General features: G+C 46.4%; 1 protein-coding gene across 1 annotated transcript in view; it reads left to right on the forward strand.

Moving 5' to 3' along the window:
* The window catches only part of LOC120045760 (ankyrin repeat and fibronectin type-III domain-containing protein 1), a gene marked incomplete at its 3' end in the record, with an annotated part of 91,870 nt that overhangs the window by 41,639 nt on the left and 25,428 nt on the right, over window positions 1-24,803 (forward strand). The window contains exons 3-4 of the mRNA XM_038990692.1: window positions 23,051-23,261; window positions 24,096-24,303. Of these exons, the coding sequence (XP_038846620.1) occupies window positions 23,067-23,261; window positions 24,096-24,303 (403 nt within the window). The remainder of the gene's footprint in view (window positions 1-23,050; window positions 23,262-24,095; window positions 24,304-24,803) is intronic.

Consider the following 24,803-nt stretch of genomic DNA (forward strand, 5'->3'; position numbering starts at 1 on the left):
CTCCCCTTCTCCTATTCCTGTGTCTCCCTCTACTGTCCTCAACTCCCTCCTTACCTCTCTCGCTCTCTTTTTCTCTCTCCCTCTCTCTATCTCTCTCCTAACCCAATCACCCCTTCCCCCTGATCTCTTCTTTCTCGCCCTCCTCCTATTCCTCACTCTCCCATTTTTTCTCCTGCTTCCCTCGACTTGCCCTCTCTCTCTCTCTCTCGCCCTCCTTCCTTCATTCCAACCCAATCTCCCTTTTCCTTCCACCCTCCCTTCGCCGCCCTCTCACACTCTCACACCTACTGTATTTTCTCACCGTGTGTATGTGAGTGTTTGCCTGCCTGCCTTCCTTGTGTGTGTGTGAGTGTGTGGATGCGAGCGGGCTTGCCTGTCTGCATGTTTTGTCTGTCTGTCTGTCTGCCTGCCTGCCTGCGTGTGTGTGTGTGTGTGTGTGTGTGTGTGTGTGTGTGTGTGTGTGTGTGTGTGTGTGTGTGTGTGTGTGTGTGTGTGTGTGTGTGTGTGTGTGTGTGTGTGTGTGTGTGTGTGTGTGTGTGTGTGTGTGTGTGTGTGTGTGTGTGTGTGTGTGTGTGTGTGTGTGCTACCACCCCAGGGATGGTGTCCATTCCAGTTAGTCTTTCATTTCCCCTAGCAGCTCGGTACAATAACACTCTGACACCTCCTTATTTATCTGACTGTGGATGGCGGGGCCTCAGACTTTACTTTGGACTCTTGGGGGGCCCAATGGAGACAGGAGCCACAAGACATTAGGGGTGGTAGACGGTAGTCTACGCTGGAGTCATGGGACCCATGTGGGACTCCCTCTCAGTCCCTCCTCTCAGAATTACACCCGTGGCACTTAGAGCACCCCGGCACCACTGGCACCAGCATCGGCGCCCGGGGTCCGTGAGAGAATCCGCCAACTGGTGGCGGTCGTCAGCCGAGTCAATGGCCGGGGTCGCCCCCCCCTGAGCGGCTGGCATATGGCGGATTGGGGGAGACTGAGGAGAGACTGGGGGAGACGGAGGGAGATCCAGGCGAGACCCCTTTGGTGTGGCACACACACACACACAGGAGCCCTGGAGCCACTCAGGCTAGGCCCCATTCGCCGCGGGAGACGCTGTGTTGAAAAGCCGAGAGAGATAGAAAGCGAGAGAGTGGGAGAGATAGAGAGAGAAATAGAGGGTGAGATAGGGGAGCGAGGGAGAGAGAGAGAGACAACTCAAATCCCCTCCTGAGAATGCCCAATCGCACATCCCCATGGCGACTCACTGCTGTCTCTGCTCATCAAAATTTGGGAGATTTATCCCCACCCCTCTCCCCCCAACACACACACACACACACACACACATACTGAACAGGTGGCAGGCCTTGCTCTGCTCAGCAGGGCCCTTCAAAGGTTAAACATACAGAGGAGCGCGGGGCTCTTTCTTTGGCCTTCTCCCTAGAGGGAGAGAGAGAGAGAGAGAGTGGGATGGAGAGAGAGAGAGGGAGGGAGGGAGGGAAGGAGAAAGAGAGAGAGAGAGATTCTCAGCTAATGTTAAAAGGGCCTGGGCTAACTCTGCTCTATGTCTTGGCCATGTCTTTCTTGTCACCATGCTGTCACCATCACCATGCTGTACTGATGGCTTCTCTCTCTCTCTCTCTCTCTCTCTCTCTCTCTCTCTCTCTCTCTCTCTCTCTCTCTCTCTCTCTCTCTCTCTCTCTCTCTCTCTCTCTCTCTCTCTCTCTCTCTCTCTCTCTCTCTCTCTCTCTCTCTCTCTCTCTCTCTCTCTCTCTCTCTCTCTCTCTCTCTCTCTCTCTCTCTCTCTCTCTCTCTCTCTCTCTCTCTCTCTCTCTCTCTCTCTCTCTCTCTCTCTCTCTCTCTCTCTCTCTCTCTCTCTCTCTCTCTCTCTCTCTCTCTCTCTCTCTCTCTCTCTCTCTCTCTCTCTCTCTCTCTCTCTCTCTCTCTCTCTCTCTCTCTCTCTCTCTCTGCGCTTGGCTCTTGGCTCTTGTACTAATGCTGCCAAGCTAGGGGTGGACAACTGTTCGATCAGATCTGGGATCAGTTTGGCTTAGGGCATAGAATACATGATAAAATCTTACAATGCCACATGATCACACAAAACACAGGGTCCTATAATGACTCTATGCGTTGGCAGTCGTGGAAATGCATCCCTTTACTACCCATTGCATGCTGTCAAGGTCTACAACAAATCTTACGAATTGCATCTTCCCAAACCTAAGATCTTATCTAAGCTCATAGTTATTTTTCTCTTCAGGTTTTAGATTTCAAATCTGGCAATGGGCTGCCCCACGCTCTCTGCATACTGTATCCACCAGAATATAATCTATGATGACGATGCTGATGGTGTGTGTGTGTGTGTTTGTGTCGAATAAAATAAAATGGAAGTTTATTGGTCGCGTACACAGTTTAGCAGATGTTATAGCGGGCGCAGCGAAATGCTTATGTTACTAGCTCCTAACAGTGCAGTAAAATGTCAAACAAGTACGCACATTTTTGTATTTTTGTACAACCTTGTTATTTTTTGGTGCTACGTTGTATTGATTACCGCATTGTTGGGTTTGATGCTTGCAAGAAAGGCCTTTCACTGTACTTTTGCACGTGACATTAAAAACTTGAAATTTAAAATAGCACTGTAACAGTAATCCAAATACAATCTAGACAAGCTATACTAAGAATGATCTATACAGAAGTATATATATTACAGTGAGCTGTCAAGAATCCAGTATATAAATACATATGCGGTGTGTGTAAACAGTGTAACGAAAACGCAGTGTACAGTAGTAGAACTCATAGAATGAGCTATGTTGAAAATACACATATTTAATAACACAGTACAGAACCCCATGGCAAAATGGATAGAATTGCGGTAATTTAGCTTCGGAATATAAATACACTATATATAGAAAATGATTATATACAAATTAGTGGATTTGGCTATTTCAGCCACACCCGTTGCTGACAGGTTTATAAAATCGAGCACAGAGGCATGCAATCTCCATAGACAAACATTGGCAGTAGAATGGCCCGTACTGAAGAGCTCAGTGACTTTCAACATTGCACCGTCATAGGATGCCACCTTTCCAACAAGTCAGTACCTAAAATGTCTGCCCTGCTAGAGCCCTGGCCTCAACCCCATCGAACACCTTTGGGATGAATCAGAACACCGACTGCCATCCAGGCCTAATCGCCCAACATCAGTGCCCGACCTCACTAATACTCTTGTGGCTGAATGGAAGCAAGTCCCTACAGCAATGTTCCAACATCTAGTGGAAAGCCTTCCCAGAAGAGTGGAGACTGTTATAGCAGCACAGGGGGACCAACTCCATATTAATGCCCATGATTTTGGAATGAGATGTTCGACACGCAGGTGTCCACATACTTTGTATATATGTATGTGAATGGTGTGTATAGACACTATGGACAATATGGGAATAGCAAAGGTGTGTAAACCAGTAGTTATAGGATGAGCTATGACTAGAATACAGTATATACATATAAAGTGTGTGTGTGTGTGTGTGTGTGTGTGTGTGTGTGTGTGTGTGTGTGTGTGTGTGTGGGTGTGTGTGCACGTGTGTGCGTGTGTGTGTGTGTGTGTGTGTGTGTGTGTGTGTGTGTGTGTGTGTGTGTGTGTGTGTGTGTGTGTGTGTGTGTGCGCGTGCGTCCTTGTGTCTGCACGTAAACATGTGTATGTGGTGTCTGTGTGTTTTGTCTGCAGTTTGTTGTGTTGCCACGCCAACCCCTGTGTGTCTGTGGCTGTGGGTCAGAGGGTTAGTGTGGCTCTGCGTTGCCTATAAGCAGATAAGAGCCAGCGGGGGAAACTATGTGAATCCTAGTAACACTGCCCTCTCCCTCCCTATCTCCCTCCCTCCCTATCCAGCCTGCCTGCCTCCAGTCTGTCTGGTGCCAAGAGTCAGATTTCAGAATTTCCTTCTACAAGCCACATTTAGAGTCAGCCAGGAGAGTCCACACATCCCCTTGCCCCTCTCACTCATTTTCACTCTTTCTCTCTCTCTGGCTCTCTTTCTCTCTCTGTCTCTCTCGCTCTATCTCTCTCTGGCTTTCATTTTTGCTCTCTCGCTCTCCTGCCCTTTCTGGCTGTTTCTACCTTGCTCTCTCTCTCGCTCTACCTTTGTTTCCCCCTTTCTCTGTCAGTAGTTGAGCTACACTTGTTTCTTGGAAACCATACACAAAATGTATCATTTTACCAAATATTTAGGAAGAGATCATCCTTTCATGGAGACTGTGAAGGAAGAAACCACATGGAAAAAGTGTTAAGCAAGTTAGGTCCAAAAAACACTGACTTTCACCAAGTCAAATATATTTATTGTGTTAGAGGTTTCATGATGCTTGTATCTAAACAAAAGTAGATCATTTAACCTCCCTGGTACCAGTGGGACAATAGCATCCCACCACGACAACAGCAATTGCAGGGCGCCAAATTCAAAACAACAGAAATCCCATAATTAAAATTCCTCAAACATACAAGTATTATACACCATTTTAAATATAAACTTCTTGTAAATCCAACCACAGTGTCCGATTTCAAAAAGGCTTTTTTGTGTTTTGTTCGATAAAGTTAATCTTTATGTCCAAAAACCTCAGTTGAAATTGGCACGTTATGTACAGTAATCATTATCTCAAACAAACATGCGGTGAAATTTCAGAGAGCCACATCAAATTACAGAAATAATCATCATAAAAATTGATGAAAAATACAAGTTTTATACATAGGATTAAAGATAACCGTCTTGTTAATCCAGCCGCTGTCAGATTTCAAAAAGGCTTGACGGCGAAAGCACACCATGCGATTATGTTAGGTCAGCGCCTAGCCGCAGAAAACCATACAGCCATTTTCCAACCAAGGAGAGGTGTCACAAAAGTCAGAAATAGCGTTAAAATGTATCACTTACCTTTGATGATCTTCATCTGGTGGCACTCCCAGGTCTCCATGTTAGACAATAAATGTCCCTCTTTATGTCCAAAAACCTCAGTTTTGCTGGTGCGTTTAGTTCAGTAATCCAAAGGCACAAAGTGCGCTCTCAACATCCAGACGAAAAGTCGAAAAAGTACAATAAAATTTCGTAGAAACATGTCAAACGATGTTTAAAATCAATCCTCAGGTTGTTTTTGTCATAAATAATAAATAATATTTCAACTGGACAAAAGCTTCGTCAATAGAAAAGTTGAAACAAGAAATGCTCACTCCCGATCACGCGCTGGACTAATTTCTGGAAATGTCCACTGTCCACTCATTGAAAGTGCTGTATCTCCCTCATTTTTCAGAGTAAAAGCCTGAAACAATACCTGTAGAAGAAGCCATAGCGATCGTGAACGGAGTCCTAAGTCTTTGTATGGTGGATAGGCTTTCAATGGAAAAACAGCCTTTCAAAATAATAGTACTTCCTGAATGGATTTTCCTCAGGTTTTCGCCTGACATATCAGTTCTGTTATACTCACATACATTATTTTTAACAGTTTTGGAAACTTTAGAGTGTTTTCTATCCAAATCTACCAATTATATGCATATCCTAGCTTCTGGGCCTGAGTAGCAGGCAGTTTAATTTGGGCACGCTTTTCATCCAAAATTCCGAAATTCCTACCCTAGTGAAGTTAAGAGTGTTTTATACATCAGTTGGGCTCTCTGTAAGCTTCAATATGAGGTCATAAACCTAGCATGAAAGTGCACCCTTATAGCTGCGTGGGCTAATATAGTCAAAATGTATGCCTTGGGGTAAGTTGAGCCAATGGCCATGGGGTAAGGTGAACCAAAGCATGAGCCAATGGCAAGTTGAACAAAATGAAGTGTTTTCTTCCCATGTGTAATTCAAGGCATTATCGCAGGTTTATGAGGTAACAACAGGGCCTGGCCTATGTTACAAAGTGTTTGTTCGGTGTTAAGCTTGTGTTAAAATATGATTCAAATGATTAAAAGACAAAAAGTGATTGTGATTCTGTTGAATTGTATTTGGGAAATTATGACAGACATGGTTTTAAGAAGTTAGTGGTAATATTTCATTCGGTACAGAAATTTGTCGGCGGCTTAACTTACCCTGTCCCGTGGCTCAAGTTGTGCCAAGAGACCACTTTTTTTGGACAAGCTATGTTTTCAAAACTGTAATGTGTACATGAATACTGATTACAGGATACATTCTGAAATATATGTAGATACAGTTGAAATCTGAAGTTTACATACACTTAGGTTGTAGTCATTAAAACTCATTTTTCAACCACTCCACAAGTTTCTTGTTAATAACCTCTTATGTAAGGTGGCAGTATTTTCATGTCCAGATGAAAAGCGTGCCCATAGTAAACTGCCCGTTACTCAGGCCCAGAAGCTAGAATATGCATAATTAGTAGATTTGGATAGAAAATACTCTAAAGTTTCTCAAGCAAAAACCTGAGAAAAATCCAACCAGGAAGTGGGGAATCAGTTTGTAGTTTTTCAAGTGATTGCCTATCCAATATACAGTGTCTATGGGGTCAGATTGCCCTTCCTACGGCTTCCACTAGAGGTCAACAGTCTTTAGAACGTTGTTTCAGGCTTCTACTATGAAAGGAGAGCGAATAAGAGCTGTTTGAATCAGGGGTCTGGCAGAAAGCCTTTAGTTTAGTCACGCGTGCGGCCGTGAGCACAAGCTCCGTTCCCTTTCATTTCTAATGACAAAGAAATTGTCCGGTTGGAATATTATTGAAGATTTATGATAAAAACATCCTAAAGATTGATTCTGTACATCGTTTGACATGTTTCTACAAACTGTAATGGAACTTTTTTGACTTTTCGTCTGGACTTAGTGCCCGCGCCTTGTGCATTTGGATTACTGGACTAAACGCGCAAACTTTATCGAGCAAAACAAACATTTATTGTGGAACTGGGATTCCTGGGAGTCCTATCCGATGAAGATCATCAAAGGTAAGTGAATATTTATAATGATATTTCTGACTTTTGTTGACTCCACAACATGGCGGGTATCTGTATGGCTGAGCGCTGTACTCAGATTATCGCAAGGTGTGCTTTTGCCGTAAAGTTTTTTGAAATCTGACACAGCGGTTGCATTAAGGAGAAGTATATCTTTAATTCTATGCATAACACTTGTATCTTTCATCAACGTTTATGATGAGTATTCCTGTAAATTGATGTGGCTCTCTGCAAAATCACCGGATGTTTTGGAGGCAAAACATTACTGAACATAACGCGCCAATTTAAACTGAGGTTTTTGGATATAAATATGAACTTTATCGAACAAAACATACATGTATTGTGTAACATGAAGTCCTATGAGTGTCATCTGATGAAGATCATCTAAGGTTAGTGATTAATTTTATCTCTATTTCTGCTTTTTGTGACTCCTCTCTTTGGCTGGAAAATGGCTGTGTTTTTTGTGACTAGGCGCTGACCTAACATAATCGCATGGTATGCTTTCGTCGTAAAGTCTTTTTGAAATCGGACACTGTGGTGGGATTAACAACAAGTTTATCTTTAAAATGGTGTATAATACTTGTATGTTTGAGGAATTCTAATTATGAGATTTCTGTTGTTTGAATTTGGTGCCCTGCACTTTCACTGGCTGTTGTCAAATCGATCCTGTTAACGGGATTTCAGCCGTAAGAAGTTTTAACGAACTATAGTTTTGGCAAGTCGGTTAGGACATCTACTTTGTGGATGACACAAGTAATTTTTCCAACAATTGTTTACAGACAGATTATTTCACTTATAATTCACTGTATCACAATTCCAGTGGGTCAGAAGTTTACATACACTAAGTTGACTGTGCCTTTAAACAGCTTGGAAAATTCCAGAATATTATGTCATGGCTTTAGAAGCTTCTGATAGGCTAATTGACATATTTGAGTCAATTGGAGGTGTACCTGTGGATGTATTTCAAGGCCTACCTTCAAACTCAGTGCCTCTTTGCTTGACATCATGGGAAAATCAAAAGAAATCAGCCAAGACCTCAGAAGTTTTTTGTAGAACTCCACAAGGTTACTCTTTTGGAGCATGCCTGAAGGTACCACGTTCATCTGTAATAATAATAGTACACAAGTATAAACACCATGGGACCACGCAGCCTTCATACCGCTCAGGAAGGAGACACGTTCTGTCTCATAGAGATGAATGTACTTTGGTGCAAAAAGTGCAAATCAATCCCAGAACAACAGCAAAGGACCTTGTGAAGATGCTGGAGGAAACAGGTACAAAGTATCTATATCCACAGTAAAACTAGTTCTATATCAACATAACCTGAAAGGCCGCTCAGCAAGGAAGAAGCCACTGCTCCAAAACCGCCATACAAAAGCCAGACTATGGTTTGCAACTGCACATGGGGACAAAGATTGTACTTTTTGGAGAAATATCCTCTGGTCTGATGAAACAAAAATAGAACTGTTTGGCCATAATGACCATCGTTATGTTTGGAGCAAAAGGGGGAGGCTTGCAAGCCGAAGAGCACCATCCCAACTGTGAAGCACGGGGGTAGCAGCATCATGTTGTTTGGGTGCTTTGCTGCAGGAGGGACTGGTGCACTTCACAAAATAGATGGCATCATGAGCAGGAAAATTATGTGGATATATTGAAGCAACATCTCAAGACATCAGTCAGGAAGTTAAAGCTTGGTCGCAAATGGGTCTTTCAAATGGACAATGACCCCAAGCATACTTCCAAAGTTGTGGCAAAATGGCCTAAGGACAACAAAGTCAAGGTATTGGAGTGGCCATCACAAAACCCTGATCTCAATCCTATAGAAAATTTGTGGGCAGAACTGAAAAAGCGTGTGCGAGCAAGGAAGCCTACAAACCTGACTCAGTTACACCAGCTCTGTCACGAGGAATGGGCCAAATTTCACCCAACTTATTGTGGGAAGCTTGTGGAAGGCTACCCGAAATGTTTGACCCAAGTTAAACAATTTAAAGGCAATGCTACCAAATACTAATTAGGTGTATGTAAACTTCTGACCCACTGGGAATGTGATGAAAGAAATAAAAGCTGAAATAAATCCTTCTCTCTACTATTATTCTGACATTTCACATTCTTAAAATAAAGTGGTGATCCTAACTGACCTAAGACAGGGAATTTTTTGGGATTAAATGTCAGGAATTGTGAAAAACTGAGTTTAAATGTATTTGGCTAAGGTGTATGTAAACTTCCGACTTCAACTGTATCTTTGATCGAAAAAATACTATGTTTCCCAGAGTGATGCTGAATGTAAAAAATGGTTCAACTTAACCTACTCTCCCTTACCGTCCTGCCTAAATGTGTATCTCTCTCTGTCTCTCTCTCACTCACACACACTGAAACACACACACACACAGACACACTGAAACACAAACACACTGAAACACACACACACACACACACACACACACACACACACACACACACACACACACACACACACACACACACACACACACACACACACTGAAACACAAATCTGTTCATACTCTTTTCCCTTGCCTTGTCCTTCTCGGCAATACCATATCATCCTTCACCTTCTGTCAAATGAATACTATGATAATTGTAGAAGTGACCCCTAACCACTGATACAGGCTCTTATGGTTTTTAATTTCCCCAGGGGTTAAGGTTGGGATAGGGTAGGGTAATCTGATCCTAGATCTGTGGATAAGGGCTATGGATATCCATATGTTGTGTATGTTGTTCATGTGACAGAAGGATACACATAGACATGCAGAAATTTGGAGATACACATTACAGTGCACACACACACTGACCCCAGCCTCCCCTTCCCGCCGTACGGCCCAGTAGAGATTTATGGAGGCCTGTGGCGGCAGACTGGCCTGGTGTGGAGGGGCCAGCTTGTCAGCACATAGCTGACCTGGGAGCACGACAGACACACACACAGAAACGCACGGGTGCACACGCATGCGCACGAACACATGCACACTCACACACACACACATGCACAGGTGTACACACACTCACAGGCATACACACATAAATACACACACATATAAACACAAATACAAAGGAACCTGCAGTGAGAAATGTGGAGAAAGTCCGTAAGAGAGATAGAAGGGAGGGGGAAGGATGAACAACTCCTCAGTTGACCAATGTCCTGATATAATCACCCTGTTTATCAGTAGTTGATGTGTAATCGTCACCCTGTTTCTCAGTAGTTGATGTGTTATCGTCACCCTGTTTCTCAGTGGTTGATGTGTTATCGTCCCCCTGTTTCTCAGTAGTTGATGTGCTATCGTCACCCTGTTTCTCTGTAGTCGATGTGTTATCGTCACCCGGTTTCTCAGTAGTTGATGTGCTTGCACGCACGCACGCACGCACGCACGCACGCACGCACGCACGCACGCACGCACGCACGCACGCACGCACGCACGCACGCACGCACGCACGCACGCACGCACGCACGCACGCACGCACGCACGCACGCACGCACACACACACACACACACACACACACACACACACACACACACACACACACACACACACACACACACACACACACACACACACACACACACACAGCTCCCCTGTTATGCAGTAGGCATCCATGTGTTATCGGACTAAGGCAGGGCCTTGTAATTCCACTCCCCAGGTCGGAGCTCCAATGGGAACTGACAGGGAGAGAGGGAGGGATGAAAGGAAAAGTTGATAGGGGAGAGGAGGTTGGATGGAGGGGGGAGGAGGGGGATGAAGGGAGAGAGTTAATAGAGGAGAGGGAGAGAAAGGAGGGGAGTAGAGAAGAGGTGGTAAAGGAGAGGAGGAGGGATGGAGGGAGAGAGGAGAGGAGAGAGAGGGGTGTGGTGTTGGGGGCTACAGCAGAGAGGTGTGTGTGCGTGTGTGTGTGGTGGATTTTTAGCTGTGCTATTTGATGTGGGCTTGGTGAGGGGCCAAGCATAAACCCAGGATTCTGTGCGGCTTTTGTTCCCAGCGGGACTGTTTCCTGCTCGCTGCGTGTTAAAAGGCAGGAATGGGGCGTGTAATGTACCTTACGTGGCTATTACAGCATATGTTCTACCCTCTTGTAACATTCCCAAGATGAAGGGTTCTCTAACCTTTGCCGGGGTGTCACTGATACATGTTTTAGACACATTGGATTCCAGTCCTGATGGAATATACTGTATGTATTTGATTACATAAAATGACATATAGAGGCATTAAAATGAATAAAGGCCATTTTTGTTAGATCGTATTTGATCATCTTTGTCCTAGACCTGTCATTGGCACGTATAGATCCTGAGTTTAGTTGCTGGCTTTAGGATGTATGATCATCTTTGTCATATTGAATTCCAGTCCTGATTAACTGTATATCGGTATACAGTCAGGATCAAAGGTATTGGCACCCTTGATAACAATGAGCAAAAAGGACTGTATAAGATACATTATACAAATACTGACTTATAAAGCTGTAACGATCGTCGTCATATTCCTCCTCCTCGGATGAGGAGGAGCATGGATCAGACCAACACGCAGCGAGGTATGTTGACATAATGATTTATTAGACAAAAACGACGAAACACGAAATAACACTTTAGAAATACAAAATAACAAAACGAACTAAACAGACCTAAACTTACGAACTTACATGAAACGAAGAACACACGAACAGGAACAGACAAACCGAAACAGTCCCGTGTGGTAACATGTACTGACACGGAAGACAACCACCCACAACAATCAATGTGAACACACCTACCTTAATATGGCTCTCAATTAGAGGAAATGAAAACCACCTGCCTCTAATTGAGAGCCATACCAGGCAACCCATTAACCCAACATAGAAAACACATAACATAGACTACCCACCCAAACTCACGCCCTGACCAATAAACACATACCAAACAACAGAAAACAGGTCAGGAACGTGACAGAACCCCCCCCCCTCAAGGTGCGAACTCCGGGCGCACCCCTAAAACTCAAGGGGAGGGTCTGGGTGGGCATCTGTCCGCGGTGGCGGCTCCGGCGGTGGACGAGGACACCACTCCACCACTGTCTTTGTCCCCCTCCTTAGCGTCCTTTGAGTGGCGACCCTCGCCCCCGACCATGGTCCAGGAACCTTCACTAAGGCCCCTCCTACATAAAGGAGACAACTCAGGAACGAGAGGTAGCTCAGGCCAGAGAGGTAGCTCAGGACAGAGAGGTAGCTCAGGACAGAGAGGTAGCTCAGGACAGAGAGGTAGCTCAGGACAGAGGGACAACTCTGTACTAATGGCAGCTCCGGACTGGGTGGCAGCTCCGGACTGGGTGGCAGCTCCGGACTGGGTGGCAGCTCCGGACTGTAGGGCAGCTCATGACTGTAGGGCAGCTCATGACTGTAGGGCAGCTCATGACTGTAGGGCAGCTCATGACTGTAAGGCAGCTCATGACTGTAAGGCAGCTCATGACTGTAAGGCAGCTCATGACTGGAGGGCAGCTCATGACTGGAGGGCAGCTCATGCCTGGAGGGCAGCTCATGACTGTAGGGCAGCTCATGACTGTATGGCAGCTCATGACTGTAGGGCAGCTCATGACTGTAGGACAGCTCTGGCAGCTCCTGACTGGCTGGCGGTTCTGGCAGCTCCTGACTGGCTGGCGGCTCTGGCAGCTCCTGACTGGCTGGCGGCTCTGGCAGCTCCTGACTGGCTGGCGGCTCTGGCAGCTCCTGACTGGCTGGCGGCTCTGGCAGCTCCTGACTGGCTGGCGGCTCTGGCAGCTCCTGACTGGCTGGCGGCTCTGGCAGCTCCTGACTGGCTGGCGGCTCTGGCGGCTCCTGACTGGCTGGCGGCTCTGGCGGCTCCTGACTGACGGACGGCTCTAGCGGCTCCTGACTGACGGACGGCTCTAATGGCTCGGGACAGACGGGCGGCTCTAATGGCTCGTGGCAGACGGACGGCTCAGAAGGCGCTGGGCAGACGGATGGCTCAGAAGGCGCTGGGCAGACGGATGGCTCAGAAGGCGCTGGGCAGACGGATGGCTCAGAAGGCGCTGGGCAGACGGATGGCTCAGAAGGCGCTGGGCAGACGGATGGCTCAGACGGCGCTGGGCAGACGGATGGTTCAGACGGCGCTGGGCAGACAGATGGCTCAGACGGCGCTGGGCAGACAGATGGCTCAGACGGCGCTGGGCAGACGGATTGCTCAGACGGCGCTGGGCAGACGGATGGCTCAGACGGCGCTGGGCAGACGCGCAGTACAGGCGGCATTGGGCAGACGGCCGACTCTGACCCGCTGAGGCGCACAGTAGGCCTGGTGCGTGGTGCCGGAACTGGTGGTACCGGACTGGAGAGACGCACCTCAAGGCTAGTGCGGGGAGCAGGAACAGGGCACACTGGACTCTCGATGCGCACTATAGGCCTGGTGCGTGGTACCGGCACTGGTGGTACCGGGCTGAGGTCACGCACCTCATGGCGAGTGCGGGGAGAAGGAACAGTGCGTACAGGGCTCTGAGGACGCACATGAGGCTTGGTGCGTGGTGCCGGAACTGGAGGCACTGGGCTGGAGACACGCACCACAGGGAGAGTGCGTGGAGGAGGAACAGTGCGTACAGGGCTCTGAGGACGCACATGAGGCTTGGTGCGTGGTGCAGGCACTGGTGGTACTGAGCTGGGGCGGGAAGGTGGCGCCGGATATACCGGACCGTGTAGGCGTACTGGCTCCCTTGAGCACTGAACCTGCCCAACCTTACCTGGTTGTATGCTCCCCGTCGCCTGACCAGTGCGGGGAGGTGGAATAACCCGCACCGGGCTATGTAGGCGAACCGGGGACACCATGCGTAAGGCTGGTGCCATGTAAGCCGGCCCAAGGAGACGTACTGGTGGCCAGATATGTAGAGCCGGCTTCATGGCACTTGGCTCAATGCTCAATCTAGCCCTACCAGTGCGGGGAGGTGGAATAACCCGCACCGGGCTATGCACACGTACAGGAGACACCGTGCGCTCTACTGCGTAACACGGTGTCTGCCCGTACTCCCGCTCTCCACGGTTAGCCTGGGAAGTGGGCGCAGGTCTCCTACCTGCCCTAGACCCACTACCTCTTAGCCCCCCCCCAATACATTTTTGGGTTGTACTTGCGGGCTTTTCGGGCTTCCGTGCTAGACGCGTCCCCTCATAACGCCGGTTCCTCTCTCCGGTTTCCTCCGCTCTCCGAGCTGCCTCCAGCTGTTCCCATGGGCGGCGATTCACTCCAACTTTAGCCCATGGTCCTTTTCCTTCCATGATTTCCTCCCAAGACCAGAAATCCTGCTTCGTGCGCTGTCCGTTAACCCGCTGCTTGATCCGGGTTTGGTGGGTGGTTCTGTAACGATCGTCGTCATATTCCTCCTCCTCGGATGAGGAGGAGCATGGATCAGACCAACACGCAGCGAGGTATGTTGACATAATGATTTATTAGACAAAAACGACGAAACACGAAATAACACTTTAGAAATACAAAATAACAAAACGAACTAAACAGACCTAAACTTACGAACTTACATGAAACGAAGAACACACGAACAGGAACAGACAAACCGAAACAGTCCCGTGTGGTAACATGTACTGACACGGAAGACAACCACCCACAACAATCAATGTGAACACACCTACCTTAATATGGCTCTCAATTAGAGGAAATGAAAACCACCTGCCTCTAATTGAGAGCCATACCAGGCAACCCATTAACCCAACATAGAAAACACATAACATAGACTACCCACCCAAACTCACGCCCTGACCAATAAACACATACCAAACAACAGAAAACAGGTCAGGAACGTGACAAAAGCATGTTCAGTTTTATTTTATTTGTTTATTATATTATTTTATACTAATACAATTGCTCTGATTTTGTTTATTAACAGGTAATAAAAAAAATCTGAAATAGATAGAGGTCAATGTTATTACTACTCCTGTTTTCAGTACTCCAGCACACTCCCCTTGCGAGGATAACAACATTGAGCCTTTTTCGAAAATGTTTGAGATTGTTGAACACATTGGGAGGTATCTCAGGCAACTCCTCCGTACAGAATCTTTCCAGATTCTTGATATCCTTCGTCTGCGCTTATAGACTGCCCTCTTCAATTCAAACCACAGGTTTTCAACGGGGTTCAAGTCCGAAGACTGGGATGGCCATTGTAAAATGTAGATTTTGTGGTCAATTAAATTTCTTTGTGGTTTTGATGTTTGCTTGGGGTTATTGTCTTGCTGGAAGATTTACTTGCGGCCAAGTGTCAGCCTCCTGGATGAGCCAACCAGGTTTTTGGCTAAAATGTCCTGGTACTTGGTCAAATTCACAAGGGTCCCAGGATCATTTTGTTAAACAAAATCTATTTCTCTGAGTAATTGTATTAGTATAAAATCAAATAATTTTCAAAATGTTGGACCATAGCTCTGTATTGTATTATTAATTTTAAAAAGTATTTTTTTGCTCATCTTTATCAAGGCTGCCAATATTTTTGAGCCTGACTGTATACAACATGTATTTGATCATCTTTGTTCTACATCTGTCATTGTCCTGTTGTACATGGGGGTTTTCCATGTCCCTGCTGGGTGCTGGTCTTTACCAGAAGTGGACTGACGAGGTCAGGGTTCTTCTTTGTTCTCTAAAGTGGACTGGTATGGGCTAATTCTATTCCCCCCCCCCCCCCCCCCCCCCCATTCCCAACTTTGACAAATTGGGTGTTGAGAGGGGCCGTGTTAGCATGCTGTGGCTTTCAATGCTGCATGGCTATCGTTTGCTCTTTCGTTCTTTCGCTCTCTCTCTCTGTCCTTCTCCATCTCTCTCTCTCTCTCTGTCTCGCCCTCATTGCTCAAAACCCCCACCCACCCCCAATTTCCTCTCTGTTTCTCCATCTATCTCTCCCTCTTTCCTCTTCCCCCTTTCTCTCTCTGGTGTTGGGGACATTAGGGAGTCTCTGGGGAAGTAGTAACTGTCATTGAGGAGTGACTTTCGGACAAGTCCACGTGACAGGCGGGCGGTATCCGTTGATCTTTGAAAGCCGCCCCCCGCCCCCGCCTTAATGTCGTCAAAGAGTGATGGGCTGTTCTGGCGGTTGACAGAAAATGTCTGTTCCATCTCAAACAATAAACAACAATAAGCCTGCTGGAAATTCCTCTACTACCTCCTCTTTGAAATGGATACTCGGAGCATTACAAATATATCTCTGTTTTATCTCTGCATCCCGGCCCTGCCTCATGGAAAAATGATTCCAAATACCTGCTGCGTTTATCTGCCCCTGGAATAGGTTAGCCCAGGGAACATGAGGAAGCCTAAAATAAGGGCCTCTATTATGGGACAGAACATAGACGGAGGAGAGAGGGAGAGGTGAGAGTGGGGATGGGATGGGTGTATTTTGGTGTGTCGCCCTGCCTGTGAAAGGGGTTGACGCGGGGCTGATTGCCGGCTCCGCCGACCGTAGCCTTTATGTTGGAGATGTGTGGGCACCGCCGCCACTGTCAGCTGTTGTTCCGTGTGTGTGTGTGTGTGTGTGTGTGTGTGTGTGTGTGTGTGTGTGTGTGTGTGTGTGTGTGTGTGTGTGTGTGTGTGTGTGTGTGTGTGTGTGTGTGTGTGTGTGTGTGTGTGTGTGTGTGTGTGTGTGTGTGTGTTCATCTTGAGTACAGAAACACTGTAACTCACTTCAGTCCTCTATTAATTATCTATTAACACGACTAATTGTCTATCTAGAACTTGAAGAGCATTGAAAATTGACTTCATACTTATTTTACCACAGGCTCAATGTGTGTCGTGCATTCGGTCCATGACACACATTGATTTAATAGGTGATTCACTATTGACTAAGCAGAGAGGGAGGCTCTGACATTTTTCACAATTTCTCTTTCTTCCTTCCTTTCTCTCTTTCTCTCTTTCTTACGTGGGATCGGGCGACGGAATACGTCATCGTCGCCTCTGCGTCCCGTTGACATTTCCGTCAACGGCTAAGTGTGTGTTAGCACGACAGCCCAGGTTCCCCCAGAAACACACAGTCATTCACATAGTTCCCGTGGCAGTGGAGAGGGCAGGATAGCTGGCATGCCACAGATGCCAAGATAGGAAGGAATGAGAAGGAATGACCTCACCTCAGCCTCTCATTAGAAAGAGGTGCCACGTTGAGAGGGCAGGACTGGGAGACTGGCAGTGGGACAGCGATGGGCAGTTGGAAGTGCCAATGATGACTCATATGTTACCTATCATAATGACCGTGAAATGATGCCAATGCAATACCCACCTTGTTGGCTGGCACATTGGCATGGAATTCAATAACCGTGTCCTGACCACCTGACCAGGAAAAACTCCTGGTCCAAGTTAAAGGGCCCAGCGGTCCAAGTTATTAGGGCCCAGCGATTTTCCTGGTCTACCTCATGAAACCCCCAAAAAGATGCAAGAGACAGGTCTTGGTTCTATACAAATATGCATAGATAATAAACAGCAGTGTAAAAACAGGAGAGGGGGGTTGTAAATAGTTCAGCAGTCTTATGGCTTGGGGGTAGAAGCTGTTAAGGAGCCTTTTGGTCCTAGACTTGGCGCTCCGGTACCCCTTCCCGTGCGGTTGCAGAGAGAACAGTCTATGATTTGGGTGATTGGAGGCTTTGACAATTTTCAAATCAAATTGTATTGGTCACACTCATGGTTAGCAGATGTTATTGCGAGTGTAGTGAAATGCTTGTGCTTCTAGTTTAGACAGTGCAGCAGTATCTAACAAGTGAACTAACAATTCCACAACTACTACCTAATACACACAAATCTATGTAACGGAATGGAATAAGAATATATACATAGAAATAAACTCAGAAAAAAAAGAAAGATCCCTTTTTCAGGACCGTCTTTCAAAGATAATTCGTAAAAAATCCAAATAACTTCAAAGATCTTCATTGTAAAGGGTTTAAACACTGTTTCCCATGCTTGTTCAATGAACCATAAACAATTAATGAACATGCACCTGTGGAACTGTCGTTAAGACGCTAACAGCTTACAGGCGGTAAGCAATTAAGGTCACAGTTATGAAAACTTAGGACACTAAAGAGGCCTTTCTACTGACTCTGAATAACACCAAAAGAAAGATGCCCAGGGTCCCTGCTCATCTGTGTGAACGTGCCTTAGGCATGCTGCAAGGAGGCATGAGGACTGCAGATGTGGTCAGGGCAATAAATTGCAATGTCCGTACTGTGAGACGCCTAAGACAGCGCTACAGGGAGACAGGACGGACAGCTGATCGTCCTCGCAGTGGCAGACCACGTGTAACAACACCTGCACAGGATCGGTACATCCGAACATCACACCTGTGGGACAAGTACAGGATGGCAACAACAACTGCCCGAGTTACACCGGGAATGCACAATCCCTCCATCAGCGCTCAGACTGTCCGCAATAGGCTGAGAGAGGCTGGACTAAGGGCTTGTAGGCCTCGTGTAAGGCAGGTCCTCACCAGACATCACCGGCAACAACGGTGGGCACAAACCCGGTGGGCACAAACCCACCGTCGCTGGACCAGACAGGACTGGCAAAAAGTGCTCTTCACTGACGGGTCACGGTTTTGTCTCACCAGGGGTGATGGTCGGATTTGCGTTTATCGTCGAAGGAATGAGCGTTACACCGAGGCCTGTACTCTGGGGTGGGATTGATTTGGAGGTGGAGGGTCCGTCATGGTCTGGGGCGGTGTGTCACAGCATCATCGGACTGAGCTTGTTGTCATTGCAGGCAATCTCAACGCTGAGCGTTACAGGGAAGACATCCCCTCCCTCATGTGGTACCCTTCCTGCAGGCTCATCCTGACATGACCCTCCAGCATGACAATGCCACCAGCCATACAGCTCATTGTGTGTGTGATTTCCTGCAAGACAGGAATGTCAGTGTTCTGCCATGGCCAGTGAAGAGCCCGGATCTCAATCCCATTGAGCACATCTGGGACCTGTTGGATTGGAGGGTGAGGGCTAGGGCCATTCCCCCCAGAAATGTCTGGGAACTTGCAGGTGCCTTGGTGGAAGAGTGGGGTAACATCTCACAGCAAGAACTGGCAAATCTGGTGCAGTCCATCAGGAGGAGATGCACTGCAGTACTTAATGCAGCTGGTGGCCACACCAGATACTGACTGTTAGTTTTGATTTTGATCCCCCCTTTGTTCAGGGACACATTATTCCATTTATGTTAGTCACATGTCTGTGGAACTTGTTCAGTTTATGGCTCAGTTGACAGTGATAGAGCGTTTCTTTTTTTGTTGAGTTTATATGGATGATCAATGACCGAGCGGCATAGACAAGATGCAATAGATGGTATAAAATACAGTAGATACATACAGTATGAGATGAGTAATGCAAGATATGTAAACATTATTAAAGTGGCATTATTAAAGTGACTAGTGATCCATTTATTAAAGTGGCCAATGATTTTAAGTCTGTATGTAGGCAGCAGCCTCTCTGTGTTAGTGATGGCTATTTAACAGTCTGATGGCCTTGAGATAGAAGGTATTTTTCAGTTTCTCGGTCCCAGCTTTGATGTACCTGTACTGAACTCGCCTTCTGGATGGTAGAGGGGTGAACAGGCAGTGGTTTGGGGGGTTGTTGTCCTTAATGATCTTTTTGGCCTTCCTGTGACATCGGGTGCTGTAGGTGTCCTGGAGGGCAGGTAGTTTGCTCCCCGGTGATGCGTTGTGCAGACCGCACCACCCTCTGGAGAGCCCTGCGGTTGTGGGCGGTGCAGTTGCCATCCCAGGTGATACAGCCGGACAGGATGCTCTCAATTGGGCATCTGTAAAGGTTTGTGAGGGTTTTAGGTGATAAGCAAAATTTCTTAAGCCTCCTGAGGTTGAAGAGGCGCTGTTGCGCCTTCTTCCCCACACTGTCTGTGTGGGTGGACCATTTCAGTTTGTCCGTGATGTGTACGCCGAGGAACTTAAAACTTTCCATCTTCTCCACTGCTGTACCGTCGATGTGGATAGGGGGGTGCTCCCTCTGCTGTTTCCTGAAGTCTACAATCATCTCCTTTGTTTTGTTGACGTTGAGTGAGAGGTTGTTTTCCTGACACCACACTCTGAGTGCTCTCACCTACTCCCTATAGGCTGTCTCTTTGTTGTTGGTAACCAAGCCTACTACTGTGTTGTGTTGTCTGCAAACTTGCTGATTGAGTTGGAGGCGTGCATGAATACGCAGTCATGGGTGAACAGGGAGTACAGGAGGGGGCTGAGCACGCACCCTTGTGGGGGCCCCAGTGTTGCGGATCAGTGAAGTGGAGATGTTGTTTCCTGCGGCCCGTCAGGAAGTCCTGGACCCAATTGTGTGCAGTGTGATGGCGATTGCATCTTCTGTGGACCTATTGGGGTGGGACGCAAATGGAAGTGGGTCTAGGGTGACAGGTAAGGTGGAGGTGATATGATTCTTGGGCCTTCCTCTGACACTGTCTAGTATATATGTCCTGGAAGCTTGGCCCCAGTGATGTACTGGGCTGTACGCACTACCCTCTATAGCGCCTTACGGTCAGATGCCAAGCAGTTGCCATACCAGGTGATGATGCAACTGGTCAGGATGCTCTTGATGATGCAGCTGTAGAACTTTTTGAGGATCTGGTAACCCATGCCAAATCTTTTCAGTCTCCTGAGGGGGAAAGGTGTTGTCGTGCCCTCTTCACAACTGTCTTGGTGTGTTTGGACCATGATAGTTCATTGGTGATGTGGACACCAAAGTACTTGAAACCATCGACCCCGCTCCACTACAGCCCCGTCAATGTCAATGGGTGGGGTGTTCGGCCCTCCTTTTCCTGTAGTCCACGATCTGCTCCTTTGTCTTGCTCACATTGAGGGAGAGGTTGTTGTCCTGGCACCACACTGCCAGATCTCTGGCCTCCTCCCTATAGGCTGTCTCATCGTTGTCGGTGATCAAGCCTACCACTGTTGTGTCGTTAGCAAACGTAATTACTTTATAAGTAAATGAATTAAGGTAAGTGGTATTCTGTTCAGCTAAAATAGTGTACAAACCTTTAGTCAATGGCAATGTGATTGCATTTGGTCCCGTTTAGCTCAGTTGGTAGCGCATGGCACTTGCAACACTTGGGTTGTGGGTTCAATTCCCACGGGGGACCAGTACGAAAATGTCTGCACTCTCTGGATAATAGCGTCTGCTAAATGACGTAAATTTGACATGATCACTTAGTACAGACTTTTCAAAATGACTGCACCTGGGATATGAACTCGCAATGTCCCCTACACCTTCCTTACCTACTGTATAATACATCTCTGCACTTAACAGAAGAGTGCCATCTGCACTGCTATTTTAGTTACCCGTTAATCTGACTATGCTCTCGCTGATTTTATTTACTTATCTCATCTATTTGAGTTTGAGTTTTCAGTGTAGCTGTCTGTTGTTGATATTATTCTGTTTTAATGTTACTTCTGAATCACGTGGGTAAATTAAATTGTTTTTCTTCGGTGCATTCTTCACAGAGCTGAGATTTACTATGAAGTGCAAAGTGTAGGAATAGGCCGACAGGTGAAGTCATTCATTGATGCAGACGTGGTGGCGTAGCAGGAAGACCGGTATGCCGAGGACAAGTTGAACAATAATTACCGGATGAATAAACATAAACAATATAATCATGTACGTCAAAGTGTGTCAAATATGTCAGTTAAAATCACTGTTTGTTAAAAGCACTGTTTGTGTGGGTGTCCTTAGCATTGCCAAAAGACAAAGAGCTGTGGCTGGATCAGTGGTTCACCAGTTAGGGCCTTGATGGGCTTGGCTTGTAATGAAACTATGGTGTGCGGGCCCTGGGTAAAAAGTTTTTGTTGGGGGGAGAACGTTTCTTTGCGACCATCAGGTGACATCCCCGGGACAAACCAGGAACTGGACAAAAACCTCGAGGGGACCATGACACAACATCCCAAGGACGTTCAGAGGACATTCAGGGGACCATGACACAACATTCCAAGAAAGTCCTATAAACGTCCTCGGAGACGTCCTCTGGACAAACCGGGGACTAAACAAAACCTCCAGGGGACCATGACACAACGTCCGGAAGACTTTAGGCAACCATTTTGTGATGTTCCGTGGACTTCCTAACGACTCATTGTTGTTTGCAGGGTAATGTGTTTCGGCTGTATTTTCTTAGTCTTTAACATAGTCTCCATGTTAAGGACATTCTAAACAAGACATTATAAAGATATTAACAAGCAATGTACTGTTTATTATCACAGTATCTAAGGTAACATAGGTAATGTTTGGTACATTCTTCAAAAGTGTTAGCAACCACAGTCCTAGTCAGTGGTGTAAAGTACTTAAGGAAAAAGTATTTTTGGGGGGTATCTGTACTTTACTATTTATATTTTTGACAACTTATACTTTTACTTCACTACATTCCTAAAGAAAATGATGTACTTTTTACTCCATACATTTTTCCTGACACCCAAAAGTACTCGTTACATTTTGAATGCTTAGCAGGACAGAAACATTTTCCAATTCACACACTTATCAAGTGAACATCCCTGGTCATCCCTACTGCCTCTGATCTGATCTTCATTTGTAAATGATGTGTTTACAAAGTGTTGGAGTGTTGGAGTGTGCTATCTGTAAAAAAATATATAAAAAAATGTGGCTGCTTAACTTAATATAAGGAACTTACTTTTTTTTTTTTTTTTTAAGATTTATACTTGTACTTTTACTTTTGATGCTTAAGTATATTTTAGCAATTACATTTACTTTGATGCTTAAGTATATTTAAGACCAAATACTTTTAGACTTTTACTCAAGTAGTATTTTACTTGTGACTTTCATTTTTGACTTTCATTTTTACTTGAGTCATTTTCTATTAAGGTATCTTTACTTTTACTCAAGTATGACAATTGGGTACATTTCCCACCACTGGTGTAAGTGATTCAAAAATACCAGAAGTACAACAAACACTCACCCCATGCACACTGTGGTTCCAGTGGCTCAGTGGGTAAGTCCTAGCAACACCAGGCTTTTTGGGTTTGATTCCCTCATGGTCCACAAATACTGAATACACTATAGTTACCACTATAAACTCTGAGTCACTTTGGATAAAAGCATCTGCTAAAATAGCATACTAAGACCGATACAATTGATACTAATACTCACCAAAACCTTTCGCCCTCCTCTGCCCCTATCCAACCCCTCCCCCGTCTCCCCACAGGGCCGACTCAGCCAAGATGAACCAGCGAGAGATGCGAGAGCCTCATCCTCCTCCCATCCGGAACAAGTCCACCAGTCTGTCATCCCCCAGTGCCGCCCGACGCCTTTACAGGAACCTGTCAGGGAAGTTCCGTGTGGGCAACCTGCCTGGCCTGGAGGACAGTGTGGTATCGGGACGAGGCGATAAGGAGCGCCTCCGCAAGTCCACTATGGTGAGGGACACAGGGTCAATACAGGTTCAACACTGGCTCAACTCAGGGTCAATACAGGTTAAACACAGGGTCAATACAGGTTAAACACTGGCTCAACTCAGGGTCAATACAGGGTCAATACAGGTTAAACACAGGCTCAACACAGGGTCAATACAGGTTAAACACAGGCTCAACTCAGGGTCAATACAGGTTAAACACAGGCTCAACACAGGGTCAATACAGGTTAAACACAGGCTCAACACAGAATCAACATAACCTCAATACAGAATCAGCACAGGCTCAATACAGAATCAACACAGATTCAATGCTGAATCAACACAGGCTCAATACAGAATCAACACAGACTCAATACAGAATAAACACTGGCTCAATACAGAATCAACACAGGCTCAATACAGAATCAACACAGATTCAATGCTGAATCAACACAGGCTCAATACAGAATCAACACAGACTCAATACAGAATAAACACTGGCTCAATACAGAATCAACACAGACTCAATACAGAATAAACACAGGCTCAATACAGAATCAACAGAGGATCAATAGAGAATCAACACAGACTCAATACAGAATAAAAATCGGCTCAATACAGAATCCACACAGGCTCAGTACAGAATCCACATAGGCTCAATACAGAATCAAAACAGGCTCAATACAGAATCAACACATGCTCAATACAGAATCAACGCAGACTCAATACAGAATCAACGCAGACTCAATACAGATGCAACACAGGCTCAATACTGAATCAACGCAGACACAACACAGACTCAATACAGACACAACACAAGCCCCTAACACCTCATTAAACATGTGTTGATGTGTGTTAGTTCCAGAGTAACGAGGCGCTGTTCGAGGCGGTGGAGCACCAAGAGATGGACCTGGTGCAGTTACTCCTGTCCCAGTACAGTATGGAGGAGCTGGACCTCAACACCCCTAACAGTGAGGGCCTGCTGCCCCTGGACATCGCAGTCATGACCAACAACGTACCCATGGCCAGGCTGCTGCTCCGCGCCGGAGCCAAGGAAAGCCCCCACTGTGGGTACCTGTTCTGGCTGGCTGGTTGGCTGGCTTACTGGCTGACTGGCAGACTAGCTGTTTTCGTTCTGTCTGACTTTCTGTCTGTTCATCTGCTTGCCTGTCTGCCCACTTGCGCGCCTGCTCCTTAGCTTATAGCGTCATAACAGTTGTTTATTGAAGAAAATATGGAGCATGCTCCTTCCTCATGTACCACAGTATGAGTACAATAGGTCCTTTTGGTACATACCTAGGATCAGCTTACCCTCCCCAAATCCTAACTCTTAGAATGCAAAACTGACTTTAGATCAGCGTCTAAAAGTAACTTAATCCTCACTCCGGCAAGCGCGGCCGTCGTCATGGAAACCGCACCCGCTGCCACGGCAACCAGAGCAGCTGTCACAGTAAGCAGAACAACCAACCTCTCACGACGCACCAAACAACAGCGCGCTCCTACACTAGAGAGCATGTCAAAGTTGACTGTTGTTGTCTCTCAGTCTGGCAGCGAGAGAAGAAAGAGT

This window comes from Salvelinus namaycush, chromosome 4 (assembly GCF_016432855.1).
Source record: "Salvelinus namaycush isolate Seneca chromosome 4, SaNama_1.0, whole genome shotgun sequence".
Taxonomy (NCBI): domain Eukaryota; kingdom Metazoa; phylum Chordata; class Actinopteri; order Salmoniformes; family Salmonidae; genus Salvelinus; species Salvelinus namaycush.